The 23,560-nt window shown below is 39.2% G+C and overlaps 1 protein-coding gene across 6 annotated transcripts in view; it reads right to left on the reverse strand.

Annotated features, from left to right (window-relative positions):
- The window catches only part of ZNF385B (zinc finger protein 385B), a 342,481-nt gene that overhangs the window by 166,734 nt on the left and 152,187 nt on the right, over positions 1-23,560 (reverse strand). Inside the window, exon 1 of one of the 6 annotated variants that reach the window (XM_084892610.1) lies at positions 7,670-7,788. The exons of the other annotated variants lie outside the window; for them this stretch is intronic. Coding sequence (XP_084748736.1) covers positions 7,670-7,679 — 10 coding nt within the window. The 5' untranslated portion in view covers positions 7,680-7,788. Of the gene's footprint in view, positions 1-7,669; positions 7,789-23,560 lie in introns of those variants that run through there. 6 annotated transcript variants of the gene reach the window in all.

Genomic DNA, 23,560 nt, shown 5'->3' on the forward strand with positions numbered 1-23,560 from the left:
AGGCTCTTTGATTTCTCATATTCTTTTGAAATGTGATGTTTGTATACCTTGTGAAATTCTGTTCTCTCAGCTCCCTGAAAAGCTAGGAAGAATCTTAAATAATTGTCTCATTGGTGCTTTCTGAGCTCCACTAATTGTGGTCTATTTCCTTTGGATCAATGTGTTCCTCAACTCTGCTCCTCAAACTTTTATTTTCTGTTGTCAAAGCCAAGAATTACAAAGCTGGACTCTGGAATAGAGAACACTACATTATGATTATTCATTATTAAAGGATTTTTATATTACAGAAAAGTAGGCATATTGTTGATGAGATAAATTACCAAAAAAGAAGATAAGCTGAAAAGGCAGGGAGAATATATTGCACATTTCAGAGTTGCTCATTTACTCTATTTTGCCACATTGCAATTCATATAGTGAAAGCATCCTCCATCCTCATAGAATTTTCATCTGTAGAGGTTATTTTTAATCTTATAAAGAAAGCAAAATAATCTGGGAATGAGGCTGGAAGGTTAGAGTTTTAATAGTATATCACAAACTCAGAACCATCAGCTGGGGGAGAGGAAGAAGGAGAGGGAGGGGGAATAGAGGGAGGGAAGAAGAGAAAGAGAGAGAGAGAGAGAGAGAGAGAGAGAGAGAGAGAGAGAGAGGGAATATTAATTGTCAATGCTCCTTTCAAGGAAACAAAATCTTCCACAGTGTTATATAATAAATTTTACCCAATACTAAAATTTACCCAATTCCACATGCATGTTTGAAATACTGGCTGTTTGCCATTATTTCCTTTAATTAATTTCTCTAGCCTACGATTCCATACAAGTTGGTGAATATCTGAAAGCAAATATTATCTTAACATTCTAGGCAAAAGTGATGTCACAAACAGATATAAATTTCAAATGATATTGCATTCTCATGATACTAGGGAAAATCAAACAATGACTATAGCTAAGTCCAAAGTAAAACATATTTGAAGAAAAACATATTTTAACAAAATGGACAGAAAATTAATCCTCTTACATTTAACATTTAATATATTACATTAGTGTCTAGACATGTCAAAATTCTAATTTAGAGAAACCAAGATGGTGGCATAGGTAGACACTTAAACTGCTGCCTCGCACAGCAATTTCAAAACTACAACTACAAGACAAAATGAACACCATCTAGAACCACAGGAAGGCTGGCTGAATGGAAATTCTACAACTAGAAGGAAATAGAAATGCATACTGAGACTCAGAGGAGCTGTAGGAGGCAGAGGTACTGAGACATGTGTGGAGAAGACTAGCAACTGAGTGCATGGCTGGGCTGGCTTTCTCAAGCAGGAGGGAGACAAAAGCTCCTGACTGTACTGAACTCCAGTTCCGGGCCAGACTCTGGGGACCCAGACTCATATGGGATGAAACTTGACTTTCAGGAAAGAGAAAAGCACATTGAGATTCAGAGGAACTGTGGAAGGCAGATGTACTGAGACACGTGTGGAGAGGGCAGGTAACTGAGTGTGTGGCTGGCTTTCTCAATAAAGATGGAGATAAAATCTCCTGACTGTACTGAGCTCCAGTTCCGGAAGAAACTCTGGGGACCCAGACTCATTCAGGGAGAAATTGGACTGTCTGGAAGCAGGCAGAACTGGAGGACAGCTTTCTCTCAGAGGTGCTTGCAGGGATTACCACGGGACACTGAGACACAGGGCCTATTAGGACAGGGATGATGGGAAACCAATCTGCTCCACCCTGAGACTCTGCCCTATCCAAGCTCACCACAGAGGCTTTTGCAAGTTTTGTCTGATAAGGGTGTCTCCAGCACAGAAGTTCTCCCAGTGTAGACACAGCTAATCCACACAGCCAATTGGCCTGGAAGTTAATTCCTCCCAGTGATACCAATAACAATTAAGACAACTACAATAAGACTGTGCAAACAGGCCACAAAGGGGTGCTGCAAGAAGGTCTACCTCAGGTAACTGGGGAGGCTGAGCCACTGGGCTCTATAGGATATCTAGCACACAAAGCCACTCTATCAACTCAGGGAAATAGCCAAAATGTGAAGACAAAGAAACAGAGTACAAATGAAATAAATGGAGGAAAGCAAACAACTGGATATAGAGTTCAAAACTACGATTATAAGGTTTTCCAATAATTTTTTAGAAAAGGCCGATAAATCTAGCAAGACCCTTGAGCATATGAAAAAGGACCAACTAGATATTAAGCATACACTGCCTGAAATAAAAAAAAAATATTATACAGAGATCTGACAGTAGACTAGAGGATCGTAAGAATCAAGTCAAAGATTTAAAATATAAAGAAGCAAAAAACAAACAAACAAAACAAAACAAACAAACAAACACAACACTCCACCGAGAAAGCAAAAAGTAAAAAGAATCCAAAAATATGAAGATAGCATAAGGAGCTTTTGGAACAACTACAAGCGTACCAACATCAGAATTATGGGGGTGCCAGAAGAAGAGAGAGAGCAAGATACTGAAAACCTATTTGAATTCATAATGACCAAAAACTTCCCCTACTTGGTGAAAGAAATAGACTTATAAGTCCAGGAAGCACACAGAACCCCAAACAAAAGGAATCCAAATAGGACCACACCAAGACACATCATAATTAAAATGCCAAGAGCAAAAGACAAAGAGAGAATATTAAAAGCAGCAAGAGAAAAACAGTTAGTTACTTACCAGGGAGCGCCCATACTGCTGTCAGCTGATTTCTCAATAGAAACTATGCAGGCCAGTCAGAAGTGGCAAGAAATATTCAAAGTGATGAATAGCAAGAACCTAAAACCAAGATTACTCTACCCAGCAAATCTATCATTCAGAATTGAAGGTCAGATAAAGAGCTTCACAGATAAGAAAAAGCTAAAGGAGTTCATCACCGCCAAACCAGTATTATATGAAATGCTGAAAGGTATTCTTTAAGAAGAGAAGGAATAAGAAAAAGGTAAAGATAAAAATTATGAACAACAAATATATATCTATCTAAATATCAAGTGAATAAAAAAAAATCTAAAAATCAAGTGAATAAAAAAACCTGAGGAACAGAATGAACTGGTGAATATAATAGAATCAGGGGTATATAAAGGGAGTGGACTGACAATTCTCAGAGGGAAAGGGATGTGGGAGGTGCAGGAATAGATTGGACAAAAATCGTACACCTACGGATGAGCACAGAGTGGGGGAGGTAAGGGCAGAAGGTGGGGTGGGAACTGGGTGGAAGGGAGGTATGGGGGAAAAAAGAAGAACAACTGTTAATAATCTGAACAATAAAGATTTATTAAACAAATAAATAAATAAGTCTAATTTAGCAGAGGATTGCCTCTAAGCAAAAAAAGAACAAACAAATACAAAATTTAGATTTTACTTGTTTTGGATTTATGTCAATTGGGGTGTTACTGGTTTAAAGGATATCCTGAAGTGTTTTTATTTTTATTTTTAATAAAGATATTATTAATATTCATCCCAGAGATGAATATTTTATGGACAACTAGAGGCCTGGTGCATGAATTCATGTACCAGTGGGGTCCCTTGGCCTGGCCTAGATGATCAGGCCAAAACTGGCTCTCTGACATCTCCCGAGGAATCCTAGATTATGAAAAGGCACATGCCAGATTGAGGGACCCCACTGGTGCACAATTGGGGCCAGGGAGAAACTCGGGAGTTTGGCCAGCCAGGGAGGGACTGCAGGAGGACTCTAGGGTGTGTCCAGCCCATCTTGCTCAGTCTGATCAGCTGGATCCCAGCAGTAAGCTAACCTACAGGTTGGAGCATCTGCCCCCTGGTGGTCAGTGCACATCATAGTGACTTGTCAAGCAGTAAACTATCTGCACCTTGGTGGTCAGTGCAAATCATAGCAAGTGGTTGAGCAGCCTTAGCATTTCATTGGCACATTACACTTTGATTGGTTGAAGGGATGACCAGACACTTAGCATATTAGGCTTTTATTATATAGGATAATACTTTTATCTCTCAAATTTAAAAATCTTTTTCTATAATAACTTTAAAAAACAGTAACTGACACAAAAGGCACAACACATAGAATTAGTTACTAATTGGCATATATGTATCACATACTTGGCAATGTGCAGGAGGTTTTATGTATATTATTTGAATTGATTCTTATGATACTGAAATCTCACAATGTGAACATTATGATCCCTGAGTAAACTGAACACAAGGAAACTGAAGCTTAAAGAAAATAAACCATTTGCCAAGGGTCAGAGAACAAATAAGAGAGAGAGAGAGATAATTCAAATCCAAGTACATCTTGTTCTCAAGTTTCTTCTCCTAATTTCCTCTTATAATTAAAAGAGTAAAAAAGTACAACAAAAGACCATATTTGACTTATTAGGACATAAATACTGGTTTCAAATATAAGTATTAAGTCAGACATAAGTTGCTTCATACTGAAAACATTTAGAAACAATTCAGCAACATTTTCACTCTACACGTTTCTTGAGTCCCTAATCTAGAGCAGTTTCTCTCTCTCTCTCTCTCTCTCTCTCTCTCTCTCTCTCTCTCTCTCTCTCTCTCTCTCTCTCTCTCTCTCTCTCTCTCTCTCTCTCTCTCTCTGTATTATGGTATCCCTAAGGGGACTTCTTGACATTTTTTTTTTCTAAATCACCCCCCATCCCCAGGTTAAAGTTTAATACAATAGATATACCATATCTGCTTATATATGATTTGAGTATCTGTGCTCTATACATAAAAAAGAGAGTTAATATATATACTATTTGCCTCCTGGAATGAATTTTTGCCCATTGGAGAACAATGAGTATACATGATCCCATTGTTACTCCCGAACCTCTCAACTCATTGGCTATTACTTAAGATTGCATGGGATTAGGGCTTTGGATATTTAGCTTTAAGTTTTTCAGGATGTTAAAATGTAAATACATGGGAAATGTTGATGAACCACTATAAGGTATTTCTATCTTAGTGTGAATAGAGACTGGAAAGCTAGTTTGATGGGGGCAAGAAGGAGAATGTGAGGGCACTTCCTACTGGAGCAGAGGGAAGGGGAAGAACAGAGAGCCTCTGCAGCTGAAATCCTGTCACAATTGTGCTTCAGTCTAGTCTTGTTGAACATGTTGACATGAGGTAAGTCCTTTAAGATGCTAGCTCCCATTCATGATGAATAAGAAATCTTAGTTGTGAGCCACCTTAGGGACCATCACCCTACTGATTAATGTGTAAATATTAGGTTTCCTGCCTGTGAAGAATTTACTGTTTGGTTCCTTTCAGTCCTGTTTGTATACTCCCAACTGCTACGTGGCCAAGAACAAGTAAGTTTATGTAATATTCCAAAGAAACTGCTAGACACCATGGCTCATTTTAACCCAGGTATGAATAGAAGACAGAGATGAATTCACAAATACTTCTTTCACATGCTCTGTAAAATATAACTTTTCATTCCCAGAGGCCAAAATGGTCTTAACCATTGAAGTAATTATAGCTCACAACTATAATTTAGAGTTAGCTCTGGTTGACTTCAAATTCACAGAGGAAAATAATTCACTCATCTTATTGGAACACTTATTTCATAAAACTCATATAATTTCAGCAATCCTGGAAAGAATGATGAATCCAAACAAATCAGTTGATAATTTAATAATAGTAAAAATTGTTTACCATTTGTTGATCACCAACTTAAATGCTCACGTACCAGCTGACGTTTATAAGTATTCCCTATTTAACCCTGACAGCAATCTTATGAGGTAAATACTTGAATCTTCATTCATAGAGGAAATCAGTACAGAAAGGGTGGGTGATTTTCTTAAAACCTCTCAGAACTAGAGTAAGAGAAATGCAAACTCCTGTCACAACGCTTTGCCACCTCAGCCACAGAGAAATTATCTTAGACTCAAGTCTTGCAAATTCTTAATTTCCAATTAAATGAAGAAATCTTTGGATAGAAAGGTAGAACTAATAAATATGATATGTAGCATATTGACATTTTGTCTGTGAGAAGTTACTGTGTAGATTTTCCCATTGAAGGATATATATTTTTTTAAGTAAATGCCTTTAAGATGGGTATTTGTCAGAATTTTATGACTTTGAAGGTTGTGAAACACATGCATGTGTATCAGGATCTTGGTAAATAATAAACAAATGGTGGCTACTGAACACAAGCACACTTTCCAGAGGCCGAGACCCCTGCCCCAAATTGTCTACATCACCCATTCCCCACCAATGGCAATGAGCCTTATGACCTGAAGGGAGCTCCCAAGTGAAAGGATGGCCCTTGTTTGAAATTTCCAGTGTATTTTATACACATATATATATAGTACCTCCAACATGACAAGATAATAAAAACTAAGGGGCAGAAGTGAAACAGCAAAAATAAATTAAAACTCTAAAAAATAATTTTATAGCAGGATTAATCCATTGGTTAGAAGTAGTGTTGGGGATCTAAAACCTAAACTTGGGTCTTCTAATTTCTAAACCAGTATTTTATTCATAACAGTATACTGCTACCAAGTGGAATAGTAAATAAGGTTGAAATTAGAGCAAAAAGTGACCCAAAAAATGTATAATCAATTATGGGAATTCTCTGTGCAAATTGATCTATTATTTAAACTATTTAAACACACAAACAAGTAAAAACGTAATTTTTCTCTTAAACTACTAACATAGTTATGTTTACTATGCACCAAATGGGTTACCAAACATCCCTAAGTAGTGATTTTATGAATAGCTCAAAAATAAAGATTAAAATTGATCTCAAGGGGGAAATAATGTGTACAACTGGTCAAAGTATAACCACTGCAATAAAAGGTGTTTTCACTTAATTTCCTGGAGATTTCAGATGTTTGTTTAGCTTGTTTAGCTGTTATTAACTGGAAAATTCCTCAACTCATCATGCACTTACTGATATATTCTATTAGGCAAATGTTTGTTTTTCAAGTAAATAACCAATGACATAAAACTCAGCCAGTGTGTCACAATATTAACTTAAGAGTAAAAGAAGCATTTTATCAATAAAACATTTTAAAAGTGTTTATGTAGCTTCCAATGAAATTCTTATTTAAATATACTCCTCTATGAAGTGAGAAAGCTTCCTATATCATATCTTCTTTGAAAGGTTTTGCCAGATTTCTATAAAGACTAATGCAAATGATATATTTTAAAATATCTCCTATAAGATATACTTTGTAGTATTACTAAAAATATGCATCATACTGATACTTTACCATTTCAGTGTTCTATTATTGGAAACTAGTTTAAAACTGGCAATCTGGGTGTTTCCATATACTTTAAATATTAATAAAATTATAATATAGAATGAGCTTTTCTAGAGAACATAGCATAAAATTTTAACAACATATGGAAGTCAAACATATTTTTAAACCAGAAGTCATGCTAACGTTTATATCATGAAAACTTCTGTTGTCTATAACAACTACTGATTAAATCCCAAAATGTTAGTTCATTCTTGTCGAAGGAAAAAAACATATAATTGCTCTAATCATGACTGCCTCTTTACACACACATTTCAGAGATCATTCCAAGTGGCCCAAATTCATCACTTAAAATAATACTAATTATGGCATTGCCCAGCACTGTGTAAAATCTGTACAAACCTGGGACATTTCAGACAAAGCCAAGTTTACCTCCGCAAATATTTTCAAACACTTCAGCACAAACCTGCTATTTGTAAGTTGTGTTACTTACCTAGAAGCATGTTTCTGAGCAATAGTCAATTCAGTCGGTCTGCAATTTCTGTATCACAAAGGTATCAAGAGCAGAGAAGTACTTTAACCTGTCACACGTTTTATTACGGAAAGAGTGGGAGCCTTCACAAACTCTTCCTTGTCTCCTAAGCCGGCTGGAGGACTGGACCAGCTCCACCCCCTCACTGTGTACCGCTGTTGAAACTAACAAACAACACAGTGACTGTCAGTAGACTCTGCCTCCTCAGCATACAGAGCCAAACTAAATTATGGAAAAGTAGGTTATTTCACTGGGGTTGGAAATGTAAATTCTGAGTTTTGATCATGCTGTTTCGTTAAAATTCCAAGTAATATTTTCTACCAAATTCACAAAGAAAATTTTATTTTTTAATTTATGTTATCATAAAATCATCTTTAAAGAATGTAATTACTCTCTCCAATATATTTTCTTTAATACTTTAATACACATTTGACTCATAAAAGGCATATAAAAAGGTGTGGGGTATGTAGCTGTTGTACGTGAAGCAGATGTTCCTTATTGGAGGGATGACGGCAATGTCAGGTTTTCTTGGAAGGCAGCATTCTGTTGTGTTATAGGATAAAAGAATGTAACCATAACTAGAAGAAGCTGCGGTACATGTAAAAGCTTTGTCTATCACAGGCCCAGTAATGCAACTGAAGGCAGAAGAAATTGCTAAATCCTTCTGAATAGGAATTTCAAAATGATGTGTTGCTGATGTGAATAATTCACAGGTCTGTGTCATTGTTTATTGAGGATATTTTTTTCTTTCTTAGTGATTCATAATGTGACTTACAATAACAAAAAAATCTTAGATTCGACAAGCTACAATGTTATTGAGAAATAACACAATCATTCCTAGTGACAGCTATTTAAAAATTGATGGTCAATGTATTGATTTAAAGCAGGGTGTTTTTGTTCCACGTGTGGTGTGAAAACTGTAAAGAATCGCTGGGATGTCTATTTCAAAGGTAGGTGCCTGGGACTACCGGGGAACTATTGAATCAATATCTTCAGTTTGAGAACCACTGACCATTTCACCTTCAAGTAAATAGCATTTTAATAAAAATAGCACCACTGGAGAAGTCTTATCCGAAAAACTACCTTTGATTTCAAATCAATCACAATAAATCTTTAGTACAGTCTAAATGACATAAAACTAATACACAGATAATTCTGAGACAGCTTATTTCCACAGGAAGTTTTAAAAATCAAAACACCAAACTGCATAAACTTTCCAGTGTAGTTTTGTGAAAACATAGGTGAGACGCCGAAGGCAATAGTGGATGTACATCTGACCAGGCCCAAGGCAAGCGGTGCTTGATAAGAAGACATGATGCGGGGAAGAACAAGTACGCAGAAGCATCACATCTACAAGTCTGCAATTCCAGCACCAGCCCAGCACTGACTGCATCCCCTGCGTGCTCCTCTAGTGGTGTGAAGAATTTGGAAGAGGTAATAATAGAAGGCCAAGATATAAATGACTGACTGGAAAGTCATCCAATATCACAGAGTCTGTTTTCTCAGTAATAGAGTAAAATTCTACGGTCCATCCCACCTCTAAAAAGTATGTAAAGTTTAAAAACTTTTATAAAAGTACTAGGGTGTGGTTTCTTTCAAAGTTTTATTAAGGTAAACCTCATGAAAGCAAATGACTGATTCATCAAAGAGAGAAAGCATCTGTTACGGTTTGAATTGTGTTCCCCTAAATTCATATGTTGAAGTTTGGTATCTCAGAAAATGACCTTATATGGAGATAGAGTCTTTACAGAGGTGATCTAGTTAAAACGAGGTCATTATAGGCAGGCCCTAATCCAATATGACTGATGTTTTTGAAAACAAAGACATTGAACACAGATAAGGTACAGAGGGAAGACAACATGAGGAGACACCAGGGCAAGTTGGCCATCTGCAAATTAAGAAGAAAGGCCTGGAACATGTCCTCTCTTCAGAAGAACCAACCCTGCCAACACCTTGATTTTGCATATCTAGCCTCCGGAACTGTCAGACAATAAATTCCTGGGAAGCCACCCCATTTGTGGTACTTTGTTATGGCAACACTAGCAAATTTATACAGCCTCTTTATCAGATGTTTGATATTAAGCAGAGGTTAACTTCAAAAAAAGGTTGGGGGGCTGATCACCACTTACTCTTCTCTGAGAAGTGTGAATAACAGGAGGAGGAGCTATTTTCGGAAGGTTATTTAGAACTCAGATGTGCTATACTGGTACTTTTTAAAAAGTTTCCTTAGTCAAGTTGGTCATGCACTTGTCATTGAAGTAGATTCCACCCACACCCAAAGAACTTGCTGTTGGTTTTTGGCAAACTGCTTTATTTGTTTCTTGTGTTTTCTACTCTACTAATGCTATTTTACCTTTATTAACCTCTGCTTCCCGACTTCTTTTAATTATTTTTGATACATTTTTCTAGTTTTTAAGATGTATATATGGCTCATTTGTTTTCAATTTTTGTTTGTTAATATTAAAACCACTGAAGAGCACAGTTTTTGATAAAAAGCTTTCCCTTCCATTAACTTTGAGATAATGTATCATTTTAGTTTTGATTTTTTTTCTCCTCTTTTCTCTTTACTTGGTGGTTGAAAGAACTGAGAAATAAAAATAACAAGATATATTTTATTCTGTCTTTAGTATTAATTTAGTTTACTATAAATTTAAGTGATTGTTTTAACTATTTTGGATCAATTAACTATGCATAAAGAGATTAAGGTACTTCTGAAGACATCAGAATTGCTAACATTTTGAGTTTTAACTTTTTAATTGTCTTTTTTTGTGTATTATTAATCATCTTTCAATTGTCTATATGTTTATAACTTTATGGTAAAATGGCAACCATTTACCTTCTAGCACAGGTTTAATCATTGACTTCCATTCAAGGAAAAAAATATTTTAGAAACCTACTGCTTAAAGTAATATGTCATTATCATTTAAAAGCATTAACATTTAATAAGCATGAGTCAGTTATGTGTCAGGCACTCTTTGAGGTGCTGTATATTCAATTCTCATCACAATTATTGTCCAAATGAAGAGACTGAAACTAAAAGGAAACAAGCAAATTGCCCAAGGTTATAAATCTTCCAACCCAGTGCTCCGTCCAAGCTTCCTCCTTATAAAAACCAGTGAATTGAGACAGTAGCAATTTCCAGAGAATGTAAAGTATTTCTTTCTTTTCTTGGAATTGAAAATATAAATCACTTTTAAGTAAAAGAAAAATTGTTTCAAAAAAGAAAATGATCCTGTGTTTCTTTCTCTCTTTTTTTCCCTTTAGAGGAGATTTAAATTTTTTTTTTTCCTTTTAGGGGAGAATGGAAGTACTTAAGAGTAAATCACTTTATTTTGAACTATACTATTATCTCAGATTTCATTATCATGCTAAATATTAACTTCTAGCAGCACATCTTATATATTAATTCAAGAATCCTCATAATTAGTGTTTAAAATATATGCAAAACTCTGTAGTATCATTCATTTTTAATACTTAATACTTAGTACTTAGTTTTTTCTTAAGATTCCCTAAGGCATTAACTATTATCATTTCTGGTAAAATTATGTTCAACTGAGGAAAAATTGTAGCCTAATCAGATTTTCAATTTTCTATGAGTGCAGTGCTCTATAGATGAAAGATAATTACCATTAACCAGGCTGCCACTTACTTGAATAGAGTGAATATTTAGGGAGTTATATGAGTTCTTAATCTGACATCCAAATGGACCCAGAAAAAAAAAGAATAAAAAGAGTTAAAATTGTTGTAGAAGTGAAGGTTTTCATTATATACTAATGCTCAATTGCATCAGAAACATGCTAAATGCTCAACAAAATAGGAATGGGTTTGTCGATATTATGAAATATTATAAAATATATTTAATGACATGAGAAAATATTCTCTATGACAAGTGAGGGGAACTATGTAGAACTGGATATACAATAGATGTCATATATGTACAAGAAGCCTGTTCTATAGCTATGTGAATGTTTGTGCACATATATAGAAACATATTTTGAAGAAAATATGCAAACCCCATTAACATTGCAGATTCATAGAAAAAGTTACATTATTCTTTATTTGTTTCTTTATTGTTACTTTTTTTTTGGACTAAGCTGAAAAAATACATACAACGTTTTAAAATTTGCAGTGGGAGAGATTTGGTTATTTAAAAGATAATTTAGCCCTAATTGGTTTGGCTCAGTGGATAGAGCAGATGCAGACTGAAGGGTCCCAGGTTTGATTTCAGTCAAGGGCATATACCTTGGTTGTAGGCACATCCCCAGTAGGGGGTGTGCAGAAGGCAGCTTATGGATGTTTCTCTTTCATCTCATCAATGTTTCTAACTCTCTAGCACTTCCCCTTCCTCTCTGTAAAAATCAATGAAGTATTTTAGAAAAAAGAGATAATTTATATAACTGATAAAAACCTGGAAGTAATAGTAGCTAATTTAGATAATCTTACGTAAAAACCTTAGTAGCTAAATGTTGAGAACTAGTCAGGTTCTCAAGTTTCTTTTGGGCCTAGTGATCCTCTGATTGGACACAGGAGTAGACACAGGCAAGAGACTCACTTCAATCACTGACAAAAGTGCAAAGGTATAGCATGTAATCTATCTATATAAAAGCCTAACATACAAATTGTCCCCTTGGGAGTTTGACCAGGAGACAGGGAGTTTGATCGCTAGCTATGACATGTGCTGACCACCAGGGGCGGCGTGGAATGAAGGAAGGCCCCAGCCAGCAGTTGAAAGGCTCCGATCAGCCCTGATTGCCTGCCAGGCCTGGGACTCTACCTGTGTATGAATTTTATACCCTGGGGCCTCTAGTGTGAAATAAACAAGATAAGAAGGAATTAGGATAATGGCAATACAGTGAGCTTCAGCCATCAATCCCTAAAACTCTGTGACTCAGTCTCTTCCCTGTCATCTACAGATGACCATTGAGAGCCTACAGAGAGGTGACTCAGAGGATCCAGCCTATGGATAGGCTTACATGCCTGATTTCTCTTAAGGCATTAAATCTGTTTAACCACAATGGTAGCATTGCCATTTCTACCCAAGTGTTTAACTTATCAGAGGAGATTATTCATATGCTGAGAAGTTATGGCTCCCCAGAAACCTTGTATAACATGGCTCTCATTAAACTATTTGGTACCAATGTCCTCAGAAAATTTCCATGACAACATCGTGACATATAATTAACATGGTTTATACACATCAGATCTGTGCACAGCGGGACACATCAAAAGAACTCTTATCTCATCAATGATGCTACCAGATAGAGCACCTGCTCCCCTCCTATACCAGAGAGCAGATGTTCAAATAATGCAATGGAGGTTTTCTTACGATAGATGCTCAGCTGTGTCAAGCTTTTCAATTGAGTTACATTAGAAATAGTATCATTTTTTTTCCCTTCTTTTAAAAATCTCTACCTGCCAAATAGGCATCCACCCTACCTTGCTTATTTTTATGCAATGCCAGCCTGTCCTCTCAGGTGGAGCTTGCCTAGGGCAGCAACGTGCTCTGCCACTGTTTATCCCGAGTGAGCGATGGCCAGCTGGGAGAAACAGGCTTTTTCTGCTTTGCCTGGGGCATGTACTTGGAGGGAGATGGACGAGACCATAACACTTTGGACAAGTTGGAAAATTTTGTAGTGAGATGATATTCAGTAAACAAAAGTGTTTATGTATATCTAACTCTGAGAGATGAAATCCAAAGGGATTTTAAAATTTGCTCTCCATTCACATAAAATCTTTTTTTTTTAAGCCATTTAAAAAGCCACCAATGGGCTTTGTTTTCTTTCAAGAGCTGATTACAGTAGGTATTTGAGAACAAAACTGGAAATCATTAAAAATATTCTCTAAAGGTGAACTCACTGGAGTCAAAGTGAGAGAGCAGGGCGGGGCAAGGATGAGCTCCCGACTCCACCCCGCAGGGCGGAGTTATCCCTAGCCCTCAAAACCCCTGGACTGGGAGAAATTCGCTCTCTTCCGCCATGCTGCCGGCGTTGGTGGGAAGGGCCCATGCTAGCATGGTGAAGGCTCTTTTGTTTATTGCATCGGACTTGGCTCCCTGGTGGTCCTTGGGGGATCACGAAGTCTGGGCATAACATATGGGGGAACTCGTCCGGGATCCCCACCCAGGACCATGAGGGACCCCAATCCGGAGAGTCTGACTGGCCGCGGTAGGTGTGTGAGCGCTCTGGAGGGACGTAAAACCCCTCATGGAATTGGTGCCCGAAGACGCCTGGTGGACGCACCATGAAGGCTACGGGCAGGAGGATCAGAAGACGTTCTGACCTCCCTGGAGGGCCCTAGAGGGACCCTCATGGGGAGAGGAATGAATCCTCTCCAGGACGAGGTGAGCGGCGTGAGCCGTTGCCTCACCTGTGGAAAGTGAGCCTTTCCCAGGTCTGAGTTTGGTATCTGTGGGCGACATGGCGCCCCAGGATGGAGCCGGTGAAGTGTGGCCGGCGTGGCGGTGCGGGGCCCCCTGGCGGCGTTGGGTCGGAGGGGGTGCTCCCGCGGGGCTCAGTCTGCGCGGTGGAGCGCGGCTGGGCAGTGGTGGCCTGGCTCGGGGAGCAGGCACCTGGGTTAATTTGCTGGCTGCCCGGAGAAGGGGAAGTGGAGCCGGGAAGCCGCTGGGGCAACCCGCGCTTTCTCTCTGGGGGCCGCCTGAGTAGCGTGGCTGGGGCTGCAGTGGCAGCAGCCTCGCTCCGGGGGCCTGGGCTCTGGTGGCCTGGGCCGGCATGGAGGCATCTGGTCCCTGGCGACATCGGGTACTGGAGAAGAGCTCAAGGGTGAATCTCTGTGCTCAGTAAAGTGAAAAGGCCAGTTCAAAATGAGTGCGCATAGTTTTGGGCTGTGCTTAAAACTTTTCTGTGTACAGAATGAGCCAGAATGAGGTTTAAAAATGGTGAAGATAACCGGGAGATAAATTAAAACTAGTTTCCCAAGTCATTGTAAGCAGCTTTTGAAATTCCCAGCCTTGAGGCAGAATCTAGAGGATGATGGCTGAGAGGCTTCAGGTAAAGAATGTGTTCATTTGCATTTGAATGCTGCTCCAGCAGCAGGGAGTGGCAGGTGATTGGTGGTGAAGAAGCCCACAATGGTTCCTCTTCCTTGTCATTGGTATCAACTAAGCAGAGTCATATAGCTACTTAAGTATGAATTGTGATTGACCTATGATTTTCTGACATTGTCTTAAATCCTAGTAAACTGCCTCTGGTGTGGAGAGGTCTAGGGGAGGCCGGAGAGCGCAAGACTATTAGCTCTCCTACAAAGAGATTATTAGTGCTTTGTTTGAACTTCAGGAAAAAAAAAAAAAAATTTTGAGATCTGAAAAAACTGTATGATTAGATTTGTTGCTGAAACTTTACCCTAAATAAGCAGGATGTATTAGAAATGTAATGTTATTAATCTAAAAAAAATGCCAAATATATTTGACTTGCCAGCTTTAAAAGCTCAAAGTATAAATTGAATTAGAAAAAGTTAATTGCAGTAACTAGATGCCTAGAATATGGCAGGCTAAACTGTATTGTATGTATTAAGAATAAGCAATAATGATCAAAGATCTCAAGGATTGATTTATTCTCATTTGTCAGATGAAAAAGTATGTAATGCTTACACTTAAAACAATTATTTTAAGTCAGTTTTTCTGAAGTAATGTTTAATGTAACATGAAACTTTTATATTTGATTTGTTTTGTTTTGCTTTTCTCATATGCCATTGTTGTTGAATTTGAGCTTGTACCTGCATCTTGTATTTTGTTTAAACTTTGGAAATCATTTTTAGTTTCAATCATGTGTATCTCATGTGTATCTACTTTATAGGTTTGAGTAGACTTCATCACAAAGGTTTATAATTTATTTAGAATTGTATTAAAACAATGTGAAAACAATTATTTGTATGATTTAACCCCCCAAGACTGCTTGGACAATTTTCACCGATGTTCTGCGTGGGGGGAGTAGAGGGGCTTAGAAATGCTGATAGATCTGTATCTGTAGGAAAAATGTGGCATTTTGAGTTTCAAGAGGCTGGGAGCCTGGGAACAGGTACTGGACCTGCTCCCTCCTCCCTTGCCTTTTCTTTAAAACTTGAGGCATGGTTATGTATTTTTGGAAGATAAGATTTTTATAAAAATTATAAAGATTATGTCCTGGCAGGTTAGCTAGGCGAGGCAAGCCTGTTAGTTTCCTGATGGGCATTGGGGCACCCTATTTAGTCTTGAGAGAGCCAATAGGACCAGGAAGCCACCGGACAAACTGCCTGTTTTCCTTGGACATCAAGAAGGACTGTGGTCCTCGGAAGGAACACGTACTGGGGGAATGCAGCTGTTGAACTGGTCCAAAGTGGAACAATGGATCTTTGAGGAGCTAAAGAAGGCTCTCATCTCAGCAGCTGCCCTAGCCTTGCCGGACGACGCGGAGCCCTTCCACCTCTACGTGAGTGAGGTAAGAGGCATTGCCAAAGGGGTTCTCACTCAGACTCTAGGTCCCTGGAAGAGACCTGTTGCCTATCTGTCTAAGAGACTGGACCCTGTGGCAGCAGGGTGGCCAGCGTGCTCCCAGGCAGTGGCCACCACAGCATTGCTGGTGAAGGAGGTATAAGACTGGCCATCAACCCTGCCGGCCTGCTTCCAGATGATGATGAGAGAACCCATTCATGACTGCACAGAGATAACAGACGACAAGGTACTGTTCACGGATGGGAGCAGTTACGTTCAGGATGGGACCTGATATGCAGGGGCAGTGGTAGTCACCTTGGACCACACCATTTGGGCACAGTTCCAGAACTTTTGGCCTTAATCCAGGCCCTTTGATGGAGACACTGTGCCATCCACAGAGGAAAGAGGGTTACCAACTGCAGCCAGAAGGAATTGGCTGAACAGAAGCAAGCCACTGAAGGACCAGATGGTTGATGGACCCTCCAGATGACAAGACTGTTGGTCCCAGAGGCTCTAGGTCAGAGTTGCCCGGTGACACCAGGTTAAGTGTCACCAACTTCTGAACTTCTGTGAGGCAAAGTTGCTAGAAGTACTGTCTGTGCACAGGTAAATGCTAAGCAAGGTAAGGGGATCCCCCCTGGGAATTCAGGTCCCAGGGAACCTCCCCAGGAGAGCATTGGTAGGTGGATTTCAGAGATTAAACCACCAGCATTAAGGTCTAGTTTTTATAGACACTTCAGATTAGGTTGAGGTATACCCCACTGTCAGATAACAGCCCCACCTTGGAAGCTAAGGTATCTCAGAGTATGGCAATAGCCTTAGGACAGGTAGGGCGACTCGGGAGGAAGGGGGTTTAACTAAATGTGTCTTAAAATCGGTGAAAATTGGACCAACCCCCTGTCCTTTGCCCTCTTAAGGGCCAGGTATACCCCTTACTGGGACAAGTTTCCCCTTTTTGGGAGGGGATCATGTATGGTAACCATTTTCTTGCTCAAGTCCTTACAGGCTCTGCAGTTTGCTTGTTCCAGATGCACTGCCAGTGCCCACCGCAGACCCTGTAGCCCCGGAACTCAATGTGGGTAAAGAAATTCACTGTCCAAGGACTCAAAGGGATGCTGCACTGTTATCCTGAGCACGCCTACTGCTGTTGAAGTAGATGGCACCCAGACCTGACTACATGACTCCCAGCTCCTGCATGGCCTGGATCCTGGCAACTACAGGCCAGGAGGAGAACTGATACCTGCAGGAGGGGAACTGGACTTCAGTGAGGACAATACTGATGGGAACTGTGGTACTAAGGGTCTTGTTAACTGTATTTGTTGTTTATGCTGAAAGGAAGTAGGCTGAGTCAATGATTTGACTAGGCACATTAGACAAGGGGGGAATGAGAGGGCAGGGCGGGGCAAGGATGAGCTCCCGACTCCACCCCGCAGGGCGGAGTTATCCCTAGCCCTCAAAACCCCCTGGACTGGGAGAAATTCGCTCTCTTCCGCCATGCTGCTGGCGTTGGTGGGAAGGGCCCATGCTAGCATGGTGAAGGCTCTTTTGTTTATTGCATCGGACTTGGCTCCCTGGTGGTCCTTGGGGGATCACGAAGTCTGGGCATAACAAAAGCTGCTGAAATATAGTTTTAGAGGCATGTGGGTACAGCTGATCTGCATTATTAAATTAGCTATTAAATGTTTAGCATTAATATACTTTTCCAAAGTAATTCACATATATAAACTCTAAATCCATATTAATAAGGAAAAAATAAAGAATGTTGTCTTGTTCTGGGGAGTGAGTTTACTTGTTTTTACCATGCAGTTTTAAGATTTAATAAGTGAGTCATCTGAAGCACTTTACCTTCTCTGGGGTTTTCCAACTTAAGAGAAAATGGAAAAAAAAATTTTTTTTGACAGTTAAAAGGAGAAATATCAAGCATAGCCAGTATGGCTCTGTGGTTGAGCATCATCTCATGAACCAAGAATCCCCTGGTTTGATTCTTGGTTAAGAGTCCAGGTTGTGGGCTCCAGCCCAGCAGGAGGCTGTTTCTATCTCTCTATCCTTCTCACTTTCTCTCTCTCTCTGAAAGCAATAAAAACATATTTTTTTTTAAAAGGAGGGGAGATATTGATACGATTATGAGCTAAAACACAGCAGTAAAGACAAAATGTATAATAAATAGAATATCAAGAAGTAGCCCTCAAGTATGTCTACATTACCCAAAGCATAGAGGTGACATATGGAACTACTAAGCAAGTGTCCTTAGTAGGAATAACACTAGCAACAAACACTTCGGGTGCCAAGTCCTTCTCTAAATGTTCACCTGTATCAACTAATGTAGTATTACTCCACTTTCTTAAGTGAGGAAGCTGAAGCACAGAGACAGTAAGTAATTCATCTGAGGTCACACAGCTAGGCAGTTTAAAAGTAGGATTTGAAAGCAGAAGTTCTGGCCCTGCAGCTGGAACCCTTAGTCATAGGCTGTTTGCCCTCTCTGTAAGTACTCTGACCAGTAGGTCTCAAGTCAGTTGTACATGAGAGCCAACTCAAGAGCATTTCAAAGCATACCAGCTCCTAGGCTCCACCCCCAGAGATTCTGATATGATGAGTCTGGGTGGGCCTTGTTATCAGTATACTTTCAAATATGCTCAGGTGATTCTAAAGTGCTGGGAGGCAAGACTTCTATGCCCAGGTCACCTGGCCAGTTAGTGGGTCCGGCCAGAAGCAGAATTCCTCCACATTATGACTCACTTTCAGCAAACAGAGGGGGAAAATGAAACACATTTTTACTCTGGAGTGATGAATTTGAATTTCTTAAACCGAAAAGCAGAGGATCATAAAACATAAGGATAGTGTTACTTTGGGTGGTGATTAAAACTAAGATGAATTCTCAATTTTCTGAAATAAGTAAGTGTGTTAATCAGAAACTGGTTTCCAAATTCCCTTTCTTAAGTGTTGTAGCACTACTATAATTTAGACACCAGAGGTCCCTGCTATACAATTTACACACTCTATGTAGTATAGACCCCTCCTGAGAATCAACTTAAGGCAAAATGTTTTAAAGGAGGAATGAAAGCAGTGTGATATCTGTTCATACTGAATAAATCAGAAATCTGGGGAAAAGAGCCCCCATTTGTAGTGCTTACCAAATCATGATGTAAACACTCCCACCACTGCCCATTTTAAGTTATCAATGTGACAACATTACAACAGGTGCAGCTGGGAAGAGATGCTCAGAAGCACACTCTCGTGAAGTATTTCCCCCATTTATATATGAGACACAAAAACTCCAATGACCATATGTAACACTCAAATGTAGTTAAATACTTAGGGAGTAGTGGGTCCAGAATATTCATTGCCTTTGTTTTAAATATAGGTCATTTAATGTATATTTATATAATTTAATTTTTAACAACACTGTATTTAACAACTGACTTTTAAAATTCCTGAAAATTTAATAAATCAGCTTCTGCATTCATTCAATCACATATTTTTCTCAGAGAAGGGCAATATTTAAGTAACTAAATTGCCAACCACAAGTCAATTTTCACGGAACATAGAATCCACCTGGGAGAAAACAAACCTTCCTCTTTCATTTGGCTTTCTCAGGAATGAGAACTCTCGGTTAAGTCCTCCAGGATAAATCCAGCCTTCCTTTTGAGCAATAGAGCATAAAGGTTAAGGGAATGGGTTCTGGGGTCAGAATGCCTGAGTTTGAGTGCTCGCTTGCCCACCTATGACCTTAGGAAAGTTACTTCAAAAGTGTGGTAAAATGGGCCAAAACCGGTTTGGCTCAATGGATAGAGCGTCGGCTTGGGGACTGAAGGGTCCTGGGTTCGATTCCGGTCAAGGGCATGTACCTTGGTTGCGGGCACATCCCCGGTAGGGGGTGTGCAAGAGGCAGCTGATCGATGACTCTCTCTCATCGATGTTTCTAACTCTCTATCTCTCTCCCTTCCTCTCTGTAAAAAATCAATAAAATATATTTTTAAAAAAACAAAACAAAAAAGTGTGGTAAAATGGGATGATAGTAGCACCCACCTCACAGGACTGCTAACACAGCTAAGTAAGCTACTACATGTAAGACACTGAAAACAGCACCTGGCACACAGGGAATGCTCAGTGAGTGTTAGCTAGCACTATCACATGAAAGTGCCTCCACGTACGTAAACTGTGCATATTTAAGATGGCGTCCTAAAGTTTCCTGAACACTCCAAGAGCTTAGAGCATCCGTACCTTCTCTCTTGCTCTTCTTGCCACCTGACATGATGAGCTGCCATGTCCTTTAAGCTCAGCTCAAAGGTGCTATTTCTCTTAACCTTCTCTGATGAACTTGCACCGTGGATGATTCAATAGCCCCGACAGGAAGATCCTACATTTATTCTTAGCATTTATTTAATATGTTCTGAGGCCTAACATTAAAGGCCAAGTGCAGAGGCTTGCACAGTACGAGGTAGGGTGAGGGCTTCTGTTTCCCAGCCTCCTCCTTACACAGGTCAAGCCCTTATCACCTGCACTTGCATATCCATGAGCAGCTTCCAGGGTAACAGCTCAAAATTCGCCTTGACTGCCTATGTATACACAAACCTGTGCACAAAAGGTTTAGTTGCTAAAGTTTGGGACATGTACAAAAGTAAAAATTGTATTAAAGTTAAAATTATTTAAGTTAAGGGTCACCCATACTTCTGAGTCCATGTCTTCCCTCTATTTCTTACTGGCAGAATCTTAAAGGCATTTTGTTTAATATATCAGCAGAGCACAGGTTCAGATACATACTAGGTGATCAGTAAGTGTCTGTTGTATTTCCTTTTAATTTATTAGAAAATCCTACATTTAGGAAAAGAATAACTTTGGTGTCTTCTGTCAATTTAATGTTGTTTGCATAATAAAGGAAGCTGTAATTCTACAAATTCCCTTTTCCTTCCAAGAGTAGCTCCAAAATTTTACTTAAATAATCAACTACCTTATGTAGATAGGTTAAAGGGACAAAGGAAGGGAGGGAAGGAGAAAGGGAAGTTAAGTTCCTCTTTCTTAAAAGAAGTATCTCTTTAAATATAGAATCACTGTTGCATTTTATTTCTAGCAATATAATGAACTGACAGATATCCTAGAAACCCTCCCCTGGTATAATGGATAAAGTTATTTTAAGAATTCTTTCAGATGCATAACATACTCAGCAAGAAGGAGGAGGAAATCCACAGAGGAGACAGCCATGGAGACCAGCTTTGTGAGGTGGCACCTCTGCCAGGGCTGCCCCGGGGACATTTGCCGTGTGGGCACCGTGGAGTCCTGGGTTTAGATAACTGATTGGGAGAAGAAATCAAGGCTTTGCTGCTCTGTAAGGTGGAAAGCTGAAGATGAAACTCAAAGCCAAATCCTTTGCAAAGTAACCTTTCAGAAAGCCTACCTGACAGCAAAGAGAAGTCGCCAGGAAACCCGTTTTGTCCAAAGATTGGGGAGAAAGGTTGGCTTTCTGAGAATTTATGATCACAGTCCTACCATTATGAGGGTGTCAGGATGTAGACATTCATTGCCTGCCTGGCCCAGGAAACCCCAAATTACAAAAAGCAACTGGTCCAGGATTGGTTACATCCTAGGGCGTCTAGAAGTAGCTAAAACAATACTCTCTGGAGGGATGAATCCTCAACCCAGGCCTCGCAGGGCTCCAACAGGGAAAGACCAGTGAAACCAGTGCTCATACCTACAAATTACAAAATACACAAAGAAATAGCCACTATGAGCAAGAGATGGTGACAGAAGTAGCATACATTAAACTTCTTCACGGATCTCTTAGTTATTCAATACAGAATATAAAATACTACTATATCTGGAATATTTGAAGAGTTATAGATACCATAATGGTCATTAAAGGATTCAAATGACGGCCTTTATGTTGAATATGGATTTAGGATGTAGAGAGAGACTCTGAGAACATGAGTGTGGAATTACGGAAGTTTTAAAATAAGACTGCATAAACTGAAAAGGCAATTTTTCTCTCAAACATACCAGCTGCCTATATTCATTCTGCCTCCTGCACTGCCTCCCCTCTCCTCCATTCCCTTTAGGGGGCTTGGAATGTTCACCGTAAATTAAGGACAATACTAGCTCCATAAGCATCACTGCCAACAATCACTCATGTTGCTACTTATATTTGAATATATTATCTATATAATAAAAGCTTAAGCAACCATTACAATGGAATGACCAGAATGACTGGTAGCTATGATGCGCACTGACCACCAGGGGGCAGACACTCAATGCAGGAGCTGCCCCCTGGTGGTCAGTGCACTTCCATGGGGGCAGCGCCGCTCATCCAGAAGCTGGGCTCACAGCTGGCGAGTGCAGCAGTGGTGGTGGGAGCTTCTCCTGCTTCCGTTACAGTGCTCAGGAGCAGTGAGCCAAGCAGTAAGGAGCAGCGAGCAGGTGGGCAGTAAGGAGTGGGGGCTCCCAGACTATGAGAGGGTGCTCGCTGGGCTGAGCTCCTCCCCTCCCCCCCCCCCCCCGCAGTGCATGAATTTCATACACCAGGCCTCTAGTTATACAATATTCATTTAAAAACATATCATTATGAAATTTTGATAACGAACCATGCTATTTCATTTGAATATGGTAGTCAATAAAATGTAAATTTACAAACCTGCTTTTCATTCAACTAGAAACCACACATACTTTTATCTGAAAAATAAAATGTTGTCGGTATTACTATCAAAAGACTAAGCCTTAGAAGCACAGTGTTTCAAATACTGTATACAAATCTGTAAACAAATACTGAATACAAACTCAGTTGTATGTTCTTACTGTTTTTACAGAATTAGGTCCAGAATAATCGATTACCTTTTTAATGCCAGGAGCTGCTTGCAGTGTCATTATTATTCCTTTAGAGGCTAATACTGCATTCTGTTTTTATACATATTTACTCAAAAATATTTAAATAAGCATCTACTTTGTGCCTGATGCTATGACATGCTCTATGGATAATTAACGAGCAAAAGTGGAGACCCACAATCAAGTGAGGAAGACAGGTTATTACTAGAGGAATGACCAAATAATTGTAGAACTGGAACCAGGCAGCTATGAATACGTTCTTCTTGACTAGAGTTAATAAATACATTGGTCTTCAGAATTTTTGAAGGGATACTTAATTTTGCAAAAGTGAAGGGGCAATAAGTAATTTGTTCTTATTATGAATACATTCTTCTTTTAAATATAATAAAAATTTTATGTGTGAAATTTTAACCTGAAACTCATTCCCACTGAATCTTCTTAAAGTCATTATCAATTTTGCCAATATTTAAGAACGTTTAGGATTCTTTCATTATAATCTCAAATGAAAATTTGCTGAATTTATTAATTTCTACATTTCACAAAATCTTATTTCTTTACTTATAAAGCAATCCAAATTATATGGTACATTTTAATGGATTTTGAAAATTTCTGCTTTT

Source organism: Pipistrellus hanaki (assembly GCF_964339955.1).
Source record: "Pipistrellus hanaki genome assembly, chromosome: 8".
Taxonomy (NCBI): Eukaryota; Metazoa; Chordata; class Mammalia; order Chiroptera; family Vespertilionidae; genus Pipistrellus; species Pipistrellus hanaki.